General features: G+C 42.9%; 1 protein-coding gene across 4 annotated transcripts in view; it reads right to left on the bottom strand.

The window, feature by feature from the left end:
• The window catches only part of NGLY1 (N-glycanase 1), a 52,797-nt gene that overhangs the window by 30,158 nt on the left and 3,137 nt on the right, over positions 1-19,502 (bottom strand). For 3 of the 4 annotated variants that reach the window (XM_084619025.1, XM_084619023.1, XM_084619024.1), the window contains exons 2-3: positions 18,673-18,787; positions 10,326-10,568 (exon numbers count right to left, since the gene is read on the bottom strand). In XM_084619025.1, coding sequence (XP_084475151.1) covers positions 10,326-10,568; positions 18,673-18,687 — 258 coding nt within the window. In that variant the 5' untranslated portion in view covers positions 18,688-18,787. The remainder of the gene's footprint in view (positions 1-10,325; positions 10,569-18,672; positions 18,788-19,502) is intronic. The other variant, XM_084619026.1, reaches the window with a different exon arrangement.

Here is a 19,502-nt window from a genome sequence, read left to right as displayed (position 1 = left end):
TTTCCACAGACCCTTGTCTGGTAGAGGATACTCTCTGGCCAGGACCAAATGCTGTGGCTGAAGAATGCTCAGGGAGGCCAGCTGTGGTCAGGTGAACTAGATCATTGTCTAACCGTCTGGTTGTCTAATTCACATGTCCTAATGGAGCTCCTGGTTAAGAAATTTTCCCTGATATCCAAATTAAACTTCCCTGTGTTTGCATTCATTCCATTACTATTAATTAGCCCCCCAATCCCCAGAGGCTTCCTACACAATTCCTTTACATCCTTCCAGTATCTGGAGATTATTTTCCTCTCCCCTTAGTCACTTGGCCAACCAAGTTATACATATTTTGTTCACTCACTCAAATTAATTTCCCCCCCTTATTTTAATTGGTTTTCTTTTAATACTCTCCAACTTATTAACATATTTCTGGAGATAACGCGTTTGGACCTGGACTCAACACAGTAGCTGTGGTCTCACTGCTGGTGTATGTAGTACATCCTTGGCTCCTGCTAAGGCTGATGATTATTCCGTAAGTTAGAGCACACATGGTCATTTTTTAAGCATAAGTCATCTTTTACAAGTCCCTTTAGGGCAGTGGTTCTTAACCTGGTGTGCACGCACCCCCTGGGGCTGCAAGATGCCCTTTCTGGGGGTGCAAGACATGCCAGATTTTTTTAGAAGGTAAATCATCGAAAACACAAATTAAGCACAGGCAGGTAAGTATAACTACTTTGTTTCATCAAAACTATGTATTTATTAACATTATACATTTTTTAATGATTACTGTAATATACAAACAAAAATATATCTAGGTTTAAAGAACTGACCTACTTCAACGATTTTTGATAAGGGGTGTGAGAACATATTTTGAGAACCAAAGGGGTGCAGGCTGCAGTAAAGGTTAAGAACCACTGCTTTAGGGTGACCAGATGTCCTGATTTTATAGGGACAGTCCAGATATTTGGGGCTTTTTCTTACATAGGCTCCTTTTACCCCCCACCCCCGTCCCAATTTTTTACCCTTGCTGTCTGGTCACCCGAAATCCCTTTAATGTACTAAATTAACTGGAATAGGTAAATTGTCTGCCAACAAACCACTGCATTAGGCAGTTTAGCACAGGGACATAACTGATACACAAGATAGGAAATGCAATAGCTATATAGAGATTGAACTTGTGAAAACACCTTGAGCATGATTAGATGCATTAATAATTTGTTACTGTGAAGATAAGAAACTGCAACTTACTAAGGTAAACTGAATTTGCTAAGGGGAGGCTTGATAATGAAGTATGGAGCTTTTTATCATTCACTAGTCAAAATCTGCCTAAATGGGCAGTGATCAAGTGTTTTTCAGGCTAAGAAAGCTTGTTAACTGAGTTGCCCATGGACCACCTACTTACTCATCAAGTATGGTTGTCTAATATAATGTTTTTCCACTTTTTAAAGCTATGTGTATGCCCCACTTGTATGACATTGTATGTATGTTTTCAGTTAGTCACTGGCCCTCCTCCCTGTCTGAAAGTTTGTCAGTAACATTCTAGGTTCTCCAAATTTTGTACCTTGTAATAAACAGAGTGTGATGTTATAGCTAACTAGACAGGGGACCAAGATGTGTTGTATGGTGAACCTTCTACTCTAATATGGGAAGATGGGAGAGTTTTTTGGTCTTGAGGTCAGAGGTGGAAGTAGGAGAGGGTGGCAGACTGCTGTTGCCTGTCATCTAAAACCAACCTGACATCTGGATGCAAGTAGTATTCTTGTATGTTCCTTCCTTCCTTCTAGAGGCAGCTGCTGCTCTGACATATACTTAATGAGTGCACCCAGGATTATTATTTTTTTAGTAGCATATCTAACCAAACGGGAATTAATTCAGGCCTGTGCTATAGAGGAGGTCAGACTAGATGATCACAATGGTGCCTTATAAATATAATCGATGAAGATGGGAATTGGCCTCCCCCAGTGAGTTTTGCTAAGTACCACCTAACAGCAATTACACCCCACTACATTGATGGCACCTTCAGAGTAGTAGCTGAGCAGACAAAAGCATTCCCTGCCCTCCCATTCAGCATAGCAGGACAAGAAAAGAGAGATGGGAGAATTAAGTTAAGGGCTGTCCAGCAGGCAACAAGTCATTCAGTTTTTGCTTGTTCAGACCAGACTTTTGGTTGCTCCAGTTTTCAGCCAACAGACTTTTTCCTGGTCTAGTAAAAGTGATTACTATTTGATAGTTATATGAGGAGCTACATAAAATTTGTGGCCACATGAAAAGCCTCCTCAATAGCTAAAGTTTCATGACTGGGCATGAAAACTCAACTTATGTCAGAGGCTGTCCTTCCAGAATATGGTTAAGGCACACTCAGGGAAGCATGCAACACTACTGCTGAATCTTTTCTGAGGCTAGAGCATTCTACAGTGATGTTAATCTAGCATTTTTCATTAGCACTGAGACCCCTATGTATGTACTCCTGGAGGAATTCTGCGCCGAAAAGTTAAAAATTCTGTGCACAATATTTTAAAATTCTGCAAATTTTAGTTGTCAAAATAACACTACATAATCATGCCAGTTTCATTTATTTTGGTAATTTATTTCAAAATACCTGTCAGCAAGTATGTCTAACAATACAGAGACACAAAAATTCCCCCAGGAGTAGAGAGTTAAAGAAACCCCTATGACAACACAGTTCCTGCTTCTCTGCCCCCTCCAGCCCAGAGCCCAGCCATGCCCCTCATCCCAGATTCCTGTACCCCTCCCCCTCAGAGTCCAGCTGCGGGGGCCCCCTAGCCCAGCTAACTGCATCACCACCAGCACCCAAGCCCAGCCATAGCTCCCCCCCATGGATTCAGAGGGAAAAACAGCCTGATGCTGGGTCCCAGGCTTGAAATGAGTTTCCTGCATGCCGCTGTCTCCTTCCCTTAGGGCATGCGGGGAACTGCAGCTGCCAGGAACCCTCTAGCACTCTCCCCAGCAGTGTCTTCTATGTTCAAGCTGGGCTCTGCCAGGTAAAGCGGCCCCTAGTGGCAGCCAGCAGCACTTCAGCCCATTTCTGCATGGGAAAGGAAATTCTGCGCAAAAAACATTTCTGCAAAATTCTGCAATGCGCAGTGGCGCAGAATTCTCCCAGGAGTAATGTACGGGAGACCAAGAGCAAATGTGACATTGTAGGTGGGTAGGAGAATCCCAGGATGATAGCTTCCTTCACAGCATTATTCTTAAACTCAGGAATGACCCTTTTGCTGCAGGACAGTACTACAGGACCAGTCGGAACTTTTCATAACTATTGAATCAGGGGGGAACTGGTTTCGCTCTTCCTGGAGCTCATCAGCTGTAGGTAACTGGTTAAATATAATAGGCCAAACTCTGCCCTGATTCACCTCAATGAAGTTGCATGGATCATAAGTCATGGTAGAATTTGAGAAGCATGTATTCTCCACCCTCCCAGGGCTGCCATGGTATTGACCAGAGACAGTTTTCAATCAGTAAAATCATGGTTTTTACCACCCAAGGAAAAACTAGTTAATCCCAGTTTAAAGCATTTTCTATTTTGAAAACTGTTTCGTTAATGCACACCACACTAAACTTAGTTTAATTATATAGTCAAATTGTGGTGACATAAGGCAGTAGATTCATAGATTAATTTATGGTTACACAAATAATAAGTAAAACGGCAGTGGGTGTAATACTAATATATGTAACTAACACTGAACATCTGAATGTCTATACATTTTGGTTTGGTATTTTCTCAAGGAAGTTACATGTCATGATTCATTTCAGTTTTCAATATTATATAAACAAAAGTCATATGAAAATGACGACAACACAGAGTTGAAACTTTAAGCAATCAGAAGCATGCAGAGTTGCAGATTACCAGTCCAGGTCCATTTGGCCACATAGCAGTCTGCCGCAGAAGACCAACTTTGATGTAGATAGACAGACCACGCCTATTCCTCAGTTTTAAATGGATGTATCCAACATTTGAAAAGATTAATTCTATGCTTGCTGAACTTGCTGGACATTGATCCAATTATTTTACCAGTTTCCCTGTTTAAGCTGGTTTTACCAGTGCCCTGTCCTAAACTAGTTTTCCACCAGGAAATTGCCAACCCTGTACCCCCACCTCATTGGCTCATTAGAAGGTTTTTAATAACTTATTTTAAAAAGCCTGTTACAGTCTGTAAATGGTCAAATATTGTAAAGTTTTAGCAAAAAGCTTCATTTATTGAATATTTTTTATTGTATTCAGATGATGTTCCATCCCAGAAACAAACATTTCAATGCATTTGAACCTGGACCTATACCTGCAACTGGAAATATGCTGAATCCTATCTTAAGCCTAAGACTGGGTACTGGAAACATCAACATACCACTCTTTTGGTATGATCATCACCTCATCTAGGCAGAGATCAGAGCCATCTTGCCTTCCCACTACAGGAGTGAGCAACCAAAACTATTCCACCCCTGAAAATTCCTGAAGTCCATACGTTTTCAACTCACCATAGGAAAACAAGCCACCCAAACACAAGGCAGAAAGCTAGAATGCAAGTGGCACAAAAATCATTCTGAACCCCTCCAGCAGCAGCACAAACAACACTCACAGAACTGTGTCACTGCAATAAAGGAGGCAAAACAAGCCATCCACTTTTCTGCAGTGAGTGCAACAGAACCACAACCAGCAGAGCTAAATTTGCAGTGAACTGTCTAATCAACCCATATGGCATAGCTCAGACATCAGACCCAGAACTGACCACTGTGAAGAGCTCTCAGCATATTCCACTGATAAAATCAATCAAATGTGTATAGAGCTAACTGGGAAAAAATATTCACTGGTCAGAGTGGAATTATTTTCCCCAGCACCTTTGAGTTTGGCTCCATCACTCATGAAAAAGCTCAAGAATTCCTAAGAAATATTAGAGCCACAATCTGTGAAATGGATCCATATCCATCCGAATAGAAACAGTCAAGCCTCCTTCAGAGAAACATCTACTAAGCTCCTAGAAAAAATGCAATAGTTCAGCCAATCCTCAAGAAGCCAACACTCAACCCTGAAGATCTCTCAAACCACCATCATGTCCCCAACCTCCTGTTCCTGAGCAAAATAATTGAGAAAATAGTAACTACCAAGTGCCAACATCCTGGATACATCACGATCTGGTTCAGACCAGGGCACAGCAAAAACTGCTCTTCTGGCACCAAATGATGTTTTTTTCATGGCCATGGACATACGAGTCTTCGGCTCTTGTTTGGCTCGTTGTTAAGCCCGGATGACCTGGAACGTCGTCTTTCACCCCCAGCTTGCTAGGAAACATCTCCCCATCTTCCCTGATGAGTACCTAGCCACAGTAATCCATCTACTTGTCACCTTCACGTAGGATTCCTGTAACTCACTGCAGCTGAATCTGAACGTGAAGGCTTGCATAGGCTCCAACTGGTACAGAATGCATCTGCCCACCTTCTTCACGGATTAAGACACTGAGTACACCCAGGCCTGCACTCACGTCCTTCCACTGGCTTCCCGTCAGTTTCTGATGCTAGTTTAAAAGCCTCGATCCTAATTTTCAAAGCAATCAACAGATCAAGCCGCAGCTACATCAAAGACCAAATGTCCATCTATGAAACATTGCAACAGCTGCACTCTTCTTTATGATCTACATCAGGGGTGTCAAACATGCAGCCCACAAGGTTCTTTTGTGCGGCCTGCCAAGCTCCCTGCGCGCCCCCCGCCTCTCCCCCGCTTACCTCCAGGCCAGAGGTGGCCAAACTACAGCCTGTGGGCCAAATCCGGCTGCGGCATCGCCCCCACGGTGGAGCGCAGAACCATGTCTCTGCGGCCCCGGGGTGAGCCTTGCTCTCGCTTCCAGGCACCACCAACCGCAGCTCCCACTGGCCGGGAACGGGTAACCGTGGCCAACGGGAGCTTCGGGGGAGGTACCTGGAAGCGAGAGCAATGTGGAGCCCTCTCTCCCCCCCCCCCACTCTGCAGGGACCTGGTTCTGGCCGCTTCCTGGAGCGGAGACCGCACCCCGAATCCCTCCTGCACCCCAACTCCCTGCCCTGAGCTCCCTGCTGCACGCCGCACCCTGCATCCCTCCTGCACCCCAAGCCCCTGCCCTGATTCCCCTCCTGTACCCCTCCGGCACCCCACACCCCACCTCCCTGCTCTGAGTCCCCTGCCGCACCCTGACCCCCTGCTGCACCCCAGCCCCCTGCCCTGAGCCTCCTGCCACACCCTGCACCCTGACCCCCTACCTGACCCCCTACTGCACCCCTCCTATACCCCACACCCCAACTCCCTGCCCTGAGCCCCTGCCACACCCTGCACACCTCCTGCAAGCCCTAGGTGCAGAGAAGGAGCGGAGTTGGGGTGGGAACTTCAGGGAAGGGGTTGGAATGGGGGCAGAGAAGGGGTGGGAAGAGGCGGGGCCACAGCAGGGCCTCATGGAAGTGGAGGAGTGGGGGCGGGGCCGGAGGCAGCGAGGGGTGTGTGTCAGTGATGCGGCCCTTAGGCCAATGTACTAGTCCTTATGTAGCCCTTGTGGTCATTTGAGTTTGAGACCCCTGATCTACATTGTCTCAGACCAGGATGAAGCATCTGAGAGCTGGGGACAAAGCATTCTCTGAGAGGACCTGACTATGGAACAATCTTGCAGAGATCAGGCAGTCTAGTGTCTGACCATCTCCTGAGGGAGCAAGCCTTGACTTCAGCTGAGCATTGCCCGCTCCAACGACAGATAGGTGAACGGCTGTGCCACAGGCCATCAGGGTAGCTGAGTAATATAAGGTGCTGCGTTCAGGGTGCAGTCTCCTCTGGAGTCATGGGTTTGTATCCCACCCCAACATGATAGGAAGGCTCTCTCGGAGAGGAAACTTTTGGACTGTAAGTGACACTTGCAAGTTGAATACCCCTGCCAACTCCTTCCCTCCCATCACCTCCATCAAAAAAAGCCTACCCAAAACAGAGTTCTAACTGTATAAAGGGTGAAGAGAAAGAAAACCCATGAATCCACCTGAGACTTTGCTAATGATTTTACGTAGAAGATGTTCAGATCCTACACCAATGGGAGGCAGTATAAAACCCTAAGGTAGGTAAATAGATAGTTCTTTGTACATTACCTCATCTCTTTGAGAATTAAGCCATTTTGTACTTAAATTATCTAGGTCCTTTTTGTAAATAAGGTAGAACAGGAGAGCTAAAGTCAGGACTTCTTGGGTTTAGTTCTACCATTGGGTGAACTTAAGTAAGTTACTTAACCCCCACTGGGCTTCTGTTTCTTCATTTGTAAATGGGTATAATACTTTATGCACTGACATATTATAAGGTTTAATTAACAGTTACAAAATCAAATAATCTGAAATGAGCTATACTATTAACTATCATTAACCTTTTTACAGAAGCACTGAGTTTTGCACATCCTTGGTGCCTTTTCTAACTATAGTCAAACTGACTGCTTGCTGTGAATGGACATTAGGCATACACTGACTGATAAAGCTTAAAGGTCTGATTTTCACCTGCAGCTTCCATTTACTTCAGATGGATTTGCGGGTGCTGAGCAAGGTCTTCTGAAAACCAGGACCTTAAATGATATTTTCTGGGTTGCTTTTAATTAGTTCATGAAGAGGTTTGTAAATAAGTAGAAGTTCCCTGAACGTTTGAATGTCAAGAATGAGAGTAAGGACAATTCGGACAATTATGGTCCATCCTCTTAATCTCACATGCAAAACTTGGATTCACTTTGTCTGAAGAAAACCTCTCAAGAGTAGATTGTTGTGAAAGTGAAATGGGCTATGTTCAACATTTGAATCACATCCCAGAAAAGCCTTCAGGGGGGAATTAGTCTTAATGTATGAATGAGAAAAAATGAGATAGAAAAGAAAGGGGCTTTGGTTTCAGGCTCTGGAAAAGTTTTAGGGAAGGTTCCTATCTTAACCAGACTGCTGGCAATGAAGTTAAAAAAGGGTGGTGGGAAGAAATTTATTAGAGAATGGATTCACCAAGGGCAAGTCATGCCTGACTAATCTAATTGCCTTCTAGGACGAGATAATTGGCTCTGTGGATGAGGGGAAAGCGGTGGATGTGTTGTTCCTTGACCTTAGCAAAGCTTTTGGCACGGTCTCCCACAGTATTCTTGCCAGCAAGTTAAAGAAGGATGGGCTGAATGAATGGACGATAAGGTGGATAACAAGCTGGCTAGATTGTCGGGCTCAACCGGTAGTGATCAATGGCTCCATGCCTAGTTGGCAGCTGGTATCAAGTGGAGTGCCCCAAGAGTCAGTCCTCGGGCCGGTTTAGTTCAATATCTTTATTAATGATCTGGAGGATGGTGTGGATTGCATCCTCAGCAAGTTTGCAGATGACACTAAACTGTGAGGAGAGGTAGATATGCTGGAGGGTAGGGATAGGATACAGAGGGCCCTAGACAAATTAGAGTATTGGGCCAAAAGAAATCTGATGAGGTTCAACAAAGACAAGTGCAGAGTCCTGCACTTAGGACGGAAGAATCCCATGCACCGCTACAGACTAGGGACCGAATGGAATGTGTTACCTAGGGAGGTGGTGGAATCTTCTTCCTTAGAAGTTTTTAAGGTCAGGCTTGACAAAGCCCTGGCTGGGATGATTTAGTTGGGGATTGGTCCTGCTTTGAGCAGGGGGTTAGACTAGATGACCTTCTGAGGTCCCTTCCAACCCTGATATTCTATGATTCTATGATTAGAGAAGATTGGAAAACAGAATAAAAATTTTAATAAGCAGAAATCAAGTTACATGTCCAGTAGCATGGGAATCAGTTAGCAACAAACAGTTGCAACAGAGAAAAGGGAAGGAGGGAAACTGGGAGTAATTTTAGTAAGACTAGATATATTAAAATAAGCACATATTTACAAATAGATACCTGTTCATTTACCAATGAGAAGCCTAAAAGCCAAAATGGATGAACTAAAATGTTTGACATTAGGGAAAGGACCTCTACATAACTGACATTTTCGAAACACGATGGAATAAGAACCATCAATGGGATACTAAAATTCCTTGCTTCAAACTATACAAAGAAAGGAAGTCCCTGTCCCTTCCTCCCCACTCCCGCCGATGGCCCCCTGGTATTGTTAGTAAAACAGTCAGGGTCAGGTGACAAGCTTCAGTGAATTTTTGTTTATTGCCTCCGACCTGTCCGTGACTTCCACTAAAAATACCTGTGACAAAATCTTAACCTTAACTATCAGTCTCTAGATCAGAGGAGCAATGATGAAGTTTAAGACAGTTTAAAGAGGCAATAAAATCCACAACAGTAACAGCAACATCCAGCCAACCCAATATCATACAATGATTGAAACATCATTTATAAACACAGTTTGGAAAAAGTTTCTTTGGACAGCTTGTTCTGAAGCATACAAGTGGAGAAGCTATTCTAAACACAGTCCTGAGAAACAGACATGAGTTAATTCAGGAAGTGTAACTGAAATTTAAAGAACGGGGATATGGATTTTTAAAGAACTGAAGTTAAAAAACAAGATTAACTGAAAAGCTAAGCATCCTCTATACTGATTCCACTAATGTTAACTTCTTAACAGTTAGTCTTAGACAATGTAATACCCCAGGGCAAAGCATTAAAAAACCCTACACTTCCACAATATATAGTTAACCAACTTGTGGAATTCACTGGTGGTCAGTAGAGAGCTGGCTGATCACACGATGTTGGCTGTCTTCATTTCCTGCTGGTAATCACATATAAACCAGCTAAAAATACATAATACTTTCTTAATATTTACTTCTCCATGTAACTGCTGTACACAATTATGTATTTATTACCAAAGGAATGTTATGAATGCAAATGCTAGGGAAAGTGACCCATAAGATAATAAGATGGATCCACACTATGAGAAAGCTGAGAATCTCTTGCCTATCACTAATAGGATTTTTTTTAAAATTTGAGTTTTCTTCTGAACTATTCTGCATAGGTCATTTTTGGCTACAAGTTACTAAGCTGGATGGACCGTTGATTTGTGGAAATTCCATTGCTACTTTGGAAAAGTTTTCCATCAAAAAAACATACATTCAGTGAATCCTGTTCTGGAAATTGCACACTCAAGACCTTTTCTGTTGTGTCATTTGTTTGTGCTGGGCCTATAGCACATTCAGCTTTAAAGCTGGATGTAGATAAAGAACTTCCACAACCTCATTAAGATAATGGGAAAAGATGTTCCCAAGAAAGATACCAAGGGAATCAAATTTTCAGTTGTCCCCAGTATTCCAGTTATTTCTACTTCTGTCCTCATTAAAGTTTTTCCAAGTCTTATAAATACAATTCCTTTTACAGGATAGGTATTATAAGAGGGTTTTAAAAGGTGCTTACCATTTCAGCAGATTGTGCAGCTGATGTTTGTAGTTGCCTATTGACAGGGATTAGGGTTGAGTCAGCAGCTCTTGAAGACTGAGGTACAATATGCTGCATACTAGTTACAGTTTGAGAAGATCCTGATCTTTGGGTTTGACTTGATTCACTTAATCTGCTATTTCTCTCTCCAGCAATCAGATCTCGGATTTTGTGTAGTTGTTCAATTGAGGCTTCCTTAGGAAAAACAAGATGAGTTTCTCCCTGAAATGTAAAAAACATAGAAAAGTTAATTTTTATGTATTTAGTGCATGCAAATAAAACAATGCAGTTTAACCCTTTCTCTGCTGGTCTTGCTGCAGAAAGAAGAGGCATCCTTAACCTTAGAGACCCAGGAAAACTGGAACAAGATCTCAACGTTTCTAAAAGAATTTACCTATCTTCAGCTTGGATTAAGAGAGGAGGAGGAAAAGGGCCTCATGTTTTTATTTGTATATTATTACTCCAGAAGTAAGGGGAAGTGTCCAGTTTCTCCTCTAAACAAGGTCTTGTGCAGTAGTTGTGCAATGGGAAGGCTGGTAAAGAAACTGCCACGCCTGAAAGGAAATCCAGAAGCAGTGAAATGACCATGGTGCTAACATGGAGAGTGCTGAGCCAGAACAGCCTTAGCGAGATGGGGTAACTATAACTCAGATTTCTTCCCCTCTCCAAACACCTGAGAAAGATGGACTAGCATACTGTGCTGGAACACACCCCCCCTGGAGATGGTTACTGAAAATAAGTTTGTGACCTCCAACCTTGATTACCACAACTTGTACAGAGATGAAGCAGCATACTCTCAAAGCTCTAACTCATGCAAAATACAGCAGCAGTTTACCTAGTAACACAGGTGCCTGAACACAATCACTGTGGAGTGCAGTTATCTACACAGATTCTCCATTTAATACTATGCCATTCAAGGTGTTATCCGGGACCTCTTCATGAGATTAGCCTTAGAAACCTGAGGCATTACCTCTTCCTCTGCAATCAGGCTCTCCCATGACAACTACTTTCCATCAGGTCAATTATAATGTGTGACCAATAGAGGGAGGCTCAAAAATGCAAAAGACAGAGCTTTCACCAGCACTGGACTTAGATTAGAGAACTCAACTCCACAAGAGGTAAGAGTGACAATGGAACTAGCCAAATTCAGCTCTGGAAGCAAAATTTGTTTTTTTCAGTTTAGCTTTCCCTCAAATATTCCATACACAAATTAAAACTAGAAGCTATTTCTACTTCAAGAAACTTGGAGGGTACTCTGATGCTACAGTGATGGGGCCATATTAGCACACAAGGGGTGAAATCCTGGCTCCACTGAAATCCGTGGTAAAACTCCCATTGACTGCAATAGGGCCAAGATTTCACTCAGGATGTTTTTTTTACCTTAACCCTACAGATTTATGATGATGCTTTCCTTAACTTTCATGTTATTTGGCACTAGATATTTATGGACAAAGTAAACATATGCAAAATGAAAGGAAAAGTGCTACTTAAACTGCAAGTGGCCAGGAAGTAGAATCTGATGAAGTCTCCGGTCAAGCTCAACGGATGAGCTAATCACTTGTTTCAGGCCCCACAAGACCATAGGCTAATTCTGGATCTGCAGTTCCATCTGTAAGTGCCACAGGTGAAGGCAATTGTAGATGAACATGCACTGCTTTTAGCTTTACGCCTCACACATTTATCCTTGCTTGCAGCAATTCAGCTCATGGGCTGAAAGCTCCCAGATGTTGAAGTCAACTCTGCAAGATTGGACTTTGGTCCCTTCCAGTGTTTTTGTAACATATCTTGGTCTGCCTCTAAAATGAGTTCCAATCTGCAATTCTCTTTAAAAGATAGCCTTTGATATTCTACTGTCAAACATACGTGCACCAGAAATTCGAGTCTTCCCAAAGGGGAGAGCCCCTTTGAGGACCCTAAGGTGGTTATTTTGAGTTTCCGGAGAGAGAGAGAGAGACTAACTTAAGAGAGCTTGGTTAATAAGACTTTATTGATGTTTAAACTGAGAGGATTTTATTCCCAATTGGGTATTGGTACTACAGTTCCTTTAGAGGACTCATTTATTTACTTAATACAAGGAAAGACTTATTTCATTAAGACAATTATAACAATTTTAACAGTTTATAGCAGCTAAAGGTGTTGTTTACCATTATTAGCTATTATGATATATAACAATTTCTCCTAGCCAACACACTTATTAAAACAAAAAGACACTTACTATACGAAAAAATGACTACTACTATTATGACTATTAATTAGCAGCTGCGGCTTTCACTATGCTTTGATGATTGCATGCAAAGGTTTTTGTTGGCTAAGACCCAGATTATTCTGTTTCGTCTATCTGGTTTAGGATGTGCCCTTGCCGATTTGTACTAGAAGCTAAGACCCGTGCTGTTTTGTTTCGTCTGCCCGGTTTAAGATGCGTCTTACCCGCTAGGATGCAGTGGAAGTCAGCGACAGCTCTTTTGGGCGTCCCCGGAGAGATCTTGCTGGTCCAAGGAAGAGTGACCTTTTATCGGCTACCAATAGGCAAGCATACACCCGTACAATCACCCCCTAGAGCAGCAAGCTGCTTTCAGGCAGAGGTTTTCAGGGTTTTTGCCTCGACCTTTGTTACTTCACCCCTAAGGTAGCAAGCTACCCTTGAGCAGAGCTTTTCACAATGCCTTAGCCGTTTGGTGCCTTAGGAGTCAACTCTACCGTCTGCACAGTTTGCTATGAGTGCTGCCTGTTCTTTTATACACTTACAAACCGGCATTTACTGACCGACCGTGAAGGCTGGTTGTTTACTTCTCACTGTCACGTGGGACCGAGTTGCTTTAAATTTGTGGTTAAAACCACAGTGAGCGTTTCCGTCTGACATCCATTCTTTTACTAGCGCTTAAGAGACTATAACCTATAACCTTATTCTAAGCTGCTGGCCTAAATTTTTATATAAGCTATGTTAGCAGTTAGTGCTAATATTGTTGGATCATATTAAAGAAGTTCTGTATTAAAATCACAAATGAGTTTGATTCCCCATAGTTTCAATTCCAGGGTATTACTAATTAAGAGCTCTCTTGGTTTTTGGTACTGTTTCTCTCCCTCTATGTGTGAAACTTGCAAGCTGCTAATTGTGTTAGTACATTCTAAGACAGAGTCTGTTCTCAAAGCAGTTCACAGAGAGAGAGACTCAAAACAATACTCTAACAACAGAAACAGCACCCAGAGACTCCTCGCCCTTTTGTTGTATTAACAATTGTGATTAAAATAGAGATAGAGGATGTATGTGGATGGATGCTTGGTGTGGATAATAACTGAATGATCAGGGAGGTGCCAGCCTAAGAATCCAGTGTCCATCGGCTGAAGAAGGCGTCAAGTGGAAATAACCAGAGGACCCCCCGGAGGGCAGACTGGAATCCACCCAACAGCCTCAAGAATGGGAGAACCAAAGAACAAGATAACATCTTGGAGCCGTCAGGAATGTGCTATCTGCTGATTGATTCAGCAACAGCATGATGAAGCAATTCCCATAGACTGGCATAGGAAGAAATTCCTATAAAAATAGACTCTAAAAAGTGAGAACTTTGGGGTCTGATTCTGCAAACCAACTTCCAGGGAGCACCAGATGAGCATCTGACAAGGCCCTGCTCCCTCCTCATGTCCAGGCCACCTGGCCAGTGGCTTGGCATGAGCAACTCTAAGGCTGGTAACTATGATAACAACCTTGCAGAACCTGTGTGTGTGGGTGTGTATGTGTGTGTGTTTGTATGAATGAATGTGAGAATAAATATGAGATTGAATGGAATGTTATAGCTATAACTAACTGCTTACTATGATTCTTTCTGTATTCACAATAAATGTGGTATTTTGCCTTTTTCCCTTTAATAAGATCCTGCTGGTTTTTATTTTATTGGTATAACAATATCGCACAATACGGACCATGTGACCACAGCATCTCAGCTGTGCTCTCACTATAAAAGCTTAAATGTCTGATGTTGCAACACTCAAAGACCTCGGTATTTAGAATCAAATCTTGCCATTTAATTCCAGTTATCTGCTGTAGAAATCATGGAGGGTATTTGTCCAAGCATTTTATGTGGCATTAATAAGTTGTCCATGTATTGCAGCCATAGAGGAGAGTAGTGGTGATGATACATAGTGGTAAACATCAATTATGGTTTGCAGTCTGACATGGTGTTCATTCCAGAGACAACGCTAAAATTCTCTGAAGGCATCACTGGCTGCACCAATGCATTTCATAATGGTGTTGTCATCATTGTATTTAGGGTTACCATATGTCCATATTTTCCCGGACATGTCTGGCTTTTTGGTTCTTAAATCGTCGTCCGGGAAGAATTTTTAAATACCTAAAAATGTCTGGGATTTCGCCATTATTATTTTTCCCCAAAGAAGAGTTGATCATTCAAGAAAGAGAGTGAATGCTGATCACTCGAGAGAGTGCCCACTTTTTCCCCCTAGCTCCCAGTGCTTGCGCCGCAAAACAGCTGTTTCACATGGCTGGGATGGGGAACGCGGCACGCTCAGGGGAAGGGGGGGCCAGGATTTCGGGAAGGGGTTGGAATGGGGGCAGGGAAGGGGTGGAGTTGGGGCGGGGCTGGGGGGGCGCAAGCAAATCCTCCCCCCCCCCCCCCCCCGTGGAGTGTCCTCTTTTTTGAATGTTCAAATATGGTAACCCTATTGTATTTCAAAAAACACTGTGTAGGTAGCAAAATGTATCAACAACCTTGACTGGTACATAGTCAATAGGCAACAGGATAAGTTGCAGTATTTACCAGTGGAGCCTGGACTGTCACTTCTGTCTTCTTTAGGCTGATTGTTAAGTTAAAATATTTTGCTGCACACACAAAGTAATCAGCGAGTAACTGAATGCCCCTGAGGTTATGGGCCAGTAAAGCACAATCATCAGTGACAGTAATTCATGAATAGTTATCCTCATCACTTTTGTCTTCACACACAGGCAATGCAGATTTAAGACACCTCCATCCATATGGTACTTCATATAAATACACAATCAATGTCTCTGAATGCATCTATTAGAACAGCTGCAAACATGATGCTAAACAATATTGGGGTAAGAACACAGCCTTGTTTTACTCTTTTGATGACAACAGAGGAAGCTGAGAAGCAGCATTGGTCAAGGACACGAACCTTAATTCCTGCATGAAAAGATTTAATAATGATGACAAACTTATAGGAGGAAAATGAACTTGTGGAGTCCACAAGCCTTTTCAATTTACAGAGTCAAAGGTCTTAATACGATTGAGAAAAACTACATATAGGTCTTGATTCTGCTCACAACATTTCTCCTGTATTTGCGGAGTAAAAAGATCATATCTGAAGTACCATGCCCAGGACGGAAGCCACATAGTGCCTTCAGTTAGTTAGTTTAGCATGACTCAGGCGAGTATCTTACCTGCAGTGGCAAGAAAGTGCGACGCCACAATGGTTATCGCAAGAAGCATGACTGCTTTTCTTTTGTAAAAGTGGATAACGTTGGCATCTTTCTGCTCCTGTGACATAGCCTCCTGTTCCCAAAACTTTAAGCAGAGGCCCGTGAGCTTCCTGATCAGCTCCCTTCTAGTCCTACAATTCTATATCTCTCACATTTGAAGATCTCTGCAGGAATACCATCTGTACTTGATCCGTTGCTGTTTCACATTTGCTTGACAGCTTTCCATACTTCAGATATATTTGGTGGAATTGAGAGTTGGTCTTGAATTGGAAGTTGTTCAAGATCATCAAGTGCTGATGCTAATGTGGTGTATGGGCAGTTCACCACTTATTAAAGTGTTCACCTCATCATTACAGAATTTGTCCACGATCAGTCAGCCCATTAGATTGCAGGCCATACAGAATCTTCAGCTCATCAAAAACACGTTTGGAGTCTTTTTTGTCTGCCACTGATTGAAGATGGCTGGGTTTCATTTTCCACCAGCTATCGTTCATGTGGCGAAGCTTAGCTTGCACATTACACTTTGTATGTGAATAAGCCATCTTTTTAATAATGAGTTTTTATAATTTATCCATGTGTGAAGAGCATGCATGAATCTCAAGAGTTGCTTTATCTCAGCATCACTTTTGTCAAATCTTTTCTGATGCTCCCTCTTTAGATGTATTGAACACGGTTTCCTTAAAAGATAACCAGGCAGAGTCAGCATTTATTATGTCTGACTCAAAGTGTGATGAGAACTTCATGAAGTTTTTTAAACAAGCTTTGTATACGTGAGCTCAGATTTCAACACATGCACACTGACTGTGGGTATTGGAGATTGACAACATCTGCGCTGTTTCAATTGGATCAGTATCACTTTACATCTCATGACCTGATTATCAGATGGCATGCAGCTCCCTGCATTGCACAGGTGATTTTGACATCTCAATGATTGCCTTGGTATACAATGTGGGGGTGCATTCATGTTGTTTTGCACTTTGGTGCTTGTTGAAATATCACATCTGTGATGACTAGCTAGTTCTCCATGCACTTTTGTGAGGAATAGTGTGCCATTTGTACCCACACCACATTCACCAATTTCTTTTAGGCAAAGTTTTGTGATTGCAACCAACTTTGATGTTAAAATTGCCTAGGATGATTAATTTGTCGCACCTATGAGCTGAGTTCATGGCATTGTCAAAGTCTTCATAGACTTTTTCTTTGACAATGTCAGAACATGTCATCGTCGGTACATATGCACTAACTGTTACATGACATGCAGATGTCAAGCTGAGGTGAAGGACAATCAGGCAATCATTTATTCCTTTTGGTACACAACTAGGTGTGCGTGTGCAATATACATCCAAATAGCAAAGCCCACTCCCGATAGTCTCCACTCGTCTACGGACTTGCCTATCCAGGAAATGTGTATCCAGCACAGAACCCTTCAAGATGGGACTTGCCTGGGAGATGTGTCTCACTTGGTGCAGCTATATCAATGTTGTATTTGGCAAGTTCTCTTCCAAGGAGTGCAGTGTACTTTCCAAGCCCACCAACATCATCAGAAAGAGTGCAGACATTTCCAGGCTGAAAAGTTCAGTGTTCTATGTGTGATGCTGCTTTTTAACCAGATACTGCATGACCAGCTAGTCACGGCATACTAGTAAATTGATAATGGAGTGAGAGAGATTTAGGAATCCATTTCTCCCCCTCCCCTGCATTAGGGAGAGCAGCACTATCTTTAAAGAGGGCTGATCCGTTGCATGAGAAGGATATGGATTCCAAGATCACTCCAAGTCAACAATAAACAACCATCACGCTGGCACTGCCTGACTGCAGGTTTGTGACTAAGGACCCCCTGTTCCCATCACCATACTTTCCTGTCACCACAGGACTTTCAAAGAACAGAAGGAGTGAAGAGATAGCAAGGAATAAGGACTATGGACCTGCACAAAGAATTGTTTAAAGTGGTACTAGGTTGTACATGACTAGTCACACTCTCTCCTGTCCTTAAAAACAACATGGAGTCCTTGTGGCACCTTAGAGACTAACAAATTTATTTGGGCAAAACCCACTTTATCAGATGCATGGAGTGGAAAATACAGTAGGCAGGTATAAATACACAGCTCATGAAAAGATGGGAGTTGCCTTACCAAGTGTGTGTGTGTGGTGGAGGGGAGGAATCAGTGCTAATGAATCAATTCAATTAAAGTGGAAGTGGGCTAGTCTCAACAGTTGACAAGAAGGAGTGAATACCAAGGGAGGAAAAATCACTTTTGTAGTCCTTGTTGGCTGTTTTGTCCACTGGTGCACAAGACTGCAACGTGTGGATTGACAACACAGCTCTTTGCAAGGTGCAGGTGAAACAAAATTGAGAAAATTGCTTGCAGAACCCACTGAAGGCCAAAGTGACCACAGCCCAATGCCCGGGCTTTGCAGCAGTGCCAAAGGGAGCTTGCTAACTCCACTGCAAATTGAAGCAGAAAGCAGCTGCTCCACTGAAGTCCATGGGCCATGATTGGCTAGCAGGTCGGACAACCTCAGTTTGAATACAGACTATACCGTCTCTTTAGACCAGCTGCCTACCAGGGCTAAGGAGTGTCTGGTTAATCCCAATAATGGACTTTTTGTCTGATGTCTACCTTCTGACCTGTCCAGTTGGAGTGGCTCTACCAGGAGTTAAACTACTGCAGCATAGCTCTCAGGATCATTGGAACACTTAAGCCTTTCCACCATCTTAAGGTGCAGCCCTAGAGAAGGCCCTATAGCCTTGCAATTGTAAAGTTAAGCATGAACCAGAAGAAGGACAAATCACCTATTACACCGTAGATGGAACACTACTGAAGTTACTACAGGATAAAACAAGCCTGGAAGACAAACATCTAGAATACTCACCTCTTCAAATCCCATTTCAAACAAACATTCAACTGCTCCTCTGACAGGTAACAACCGAGTAGAAAACGCTGGATTTCCAATCCGAATAGACCTATATTTTTCTTCATTTGGGTGTCTGATAGGAATTTAAAAAATTGAAACAATTACATCATCAGCTAAAAAACTTGGAAACTTACAGTGTGGGTAGTGACACCTCTCATTGGATTTTTTGGGGTGTTAACATTTTTAGACGCTAAGAAACTTAGACTTGCTTTCATGTACAGAGTGTAGGCAGCACATTAAAGGTCATTTCTAAATCTACATCCTACAAAAACCTTGACAATAGTTAGGCCACTACTGTGCTGTCATCACTGCTCATAATGCTGACTAATATTGTCTCGTTGTTTCCTTGTCCTTCCCCATCTGTCTGGCTCCATCTGTCTTACATTTACATTTGTACTCTTTGGGGTAGGGACCCTCTTTTTGTGTGTGTTTGTACAGCACCTAGCATAATGGGGTCCTGCTCAATGACGAACTAACTTGGGATGAATGGCCGTTTACTGGACACTCCCCATCATGCCCCATGTGGCAAAATACTGCGCAATACATGAATACCCCGATGCTAAGATACTGCAGTGATACACACGGTTTAAACACCCAAACCGCTCACAGACTGTGCATGCGCCTGGGGGAGAGGTGTGAACTGCACTAGACCTGCACCCTCAGGGTGGGAAAAGCAACTGACTCATTAAACGTCCGTCTCCTGCCCTCACCCTGTCCAGCCCCAGGAGACAAGAGTAAAGGGCTGCCAGGTGGGCCTGTCCGAGCGGGTGCCAGGGCAGTGGCCAGGA

This window comes from Lepidochelys olivacea (genome assembly GCF_965140295.1).
Source record: "Lepidochelys olivacea isolate rLepOli2 genome assembly, chromosome: 2".
NCBI lineage: Eukaryota > Metazoa > Chordata > Testudines > Cheloniidae > Lepidochelys > Lepidochelys olivacea.
This window is presented reverse-complemented; position numbering and strand designations above follow the sequence as displayed.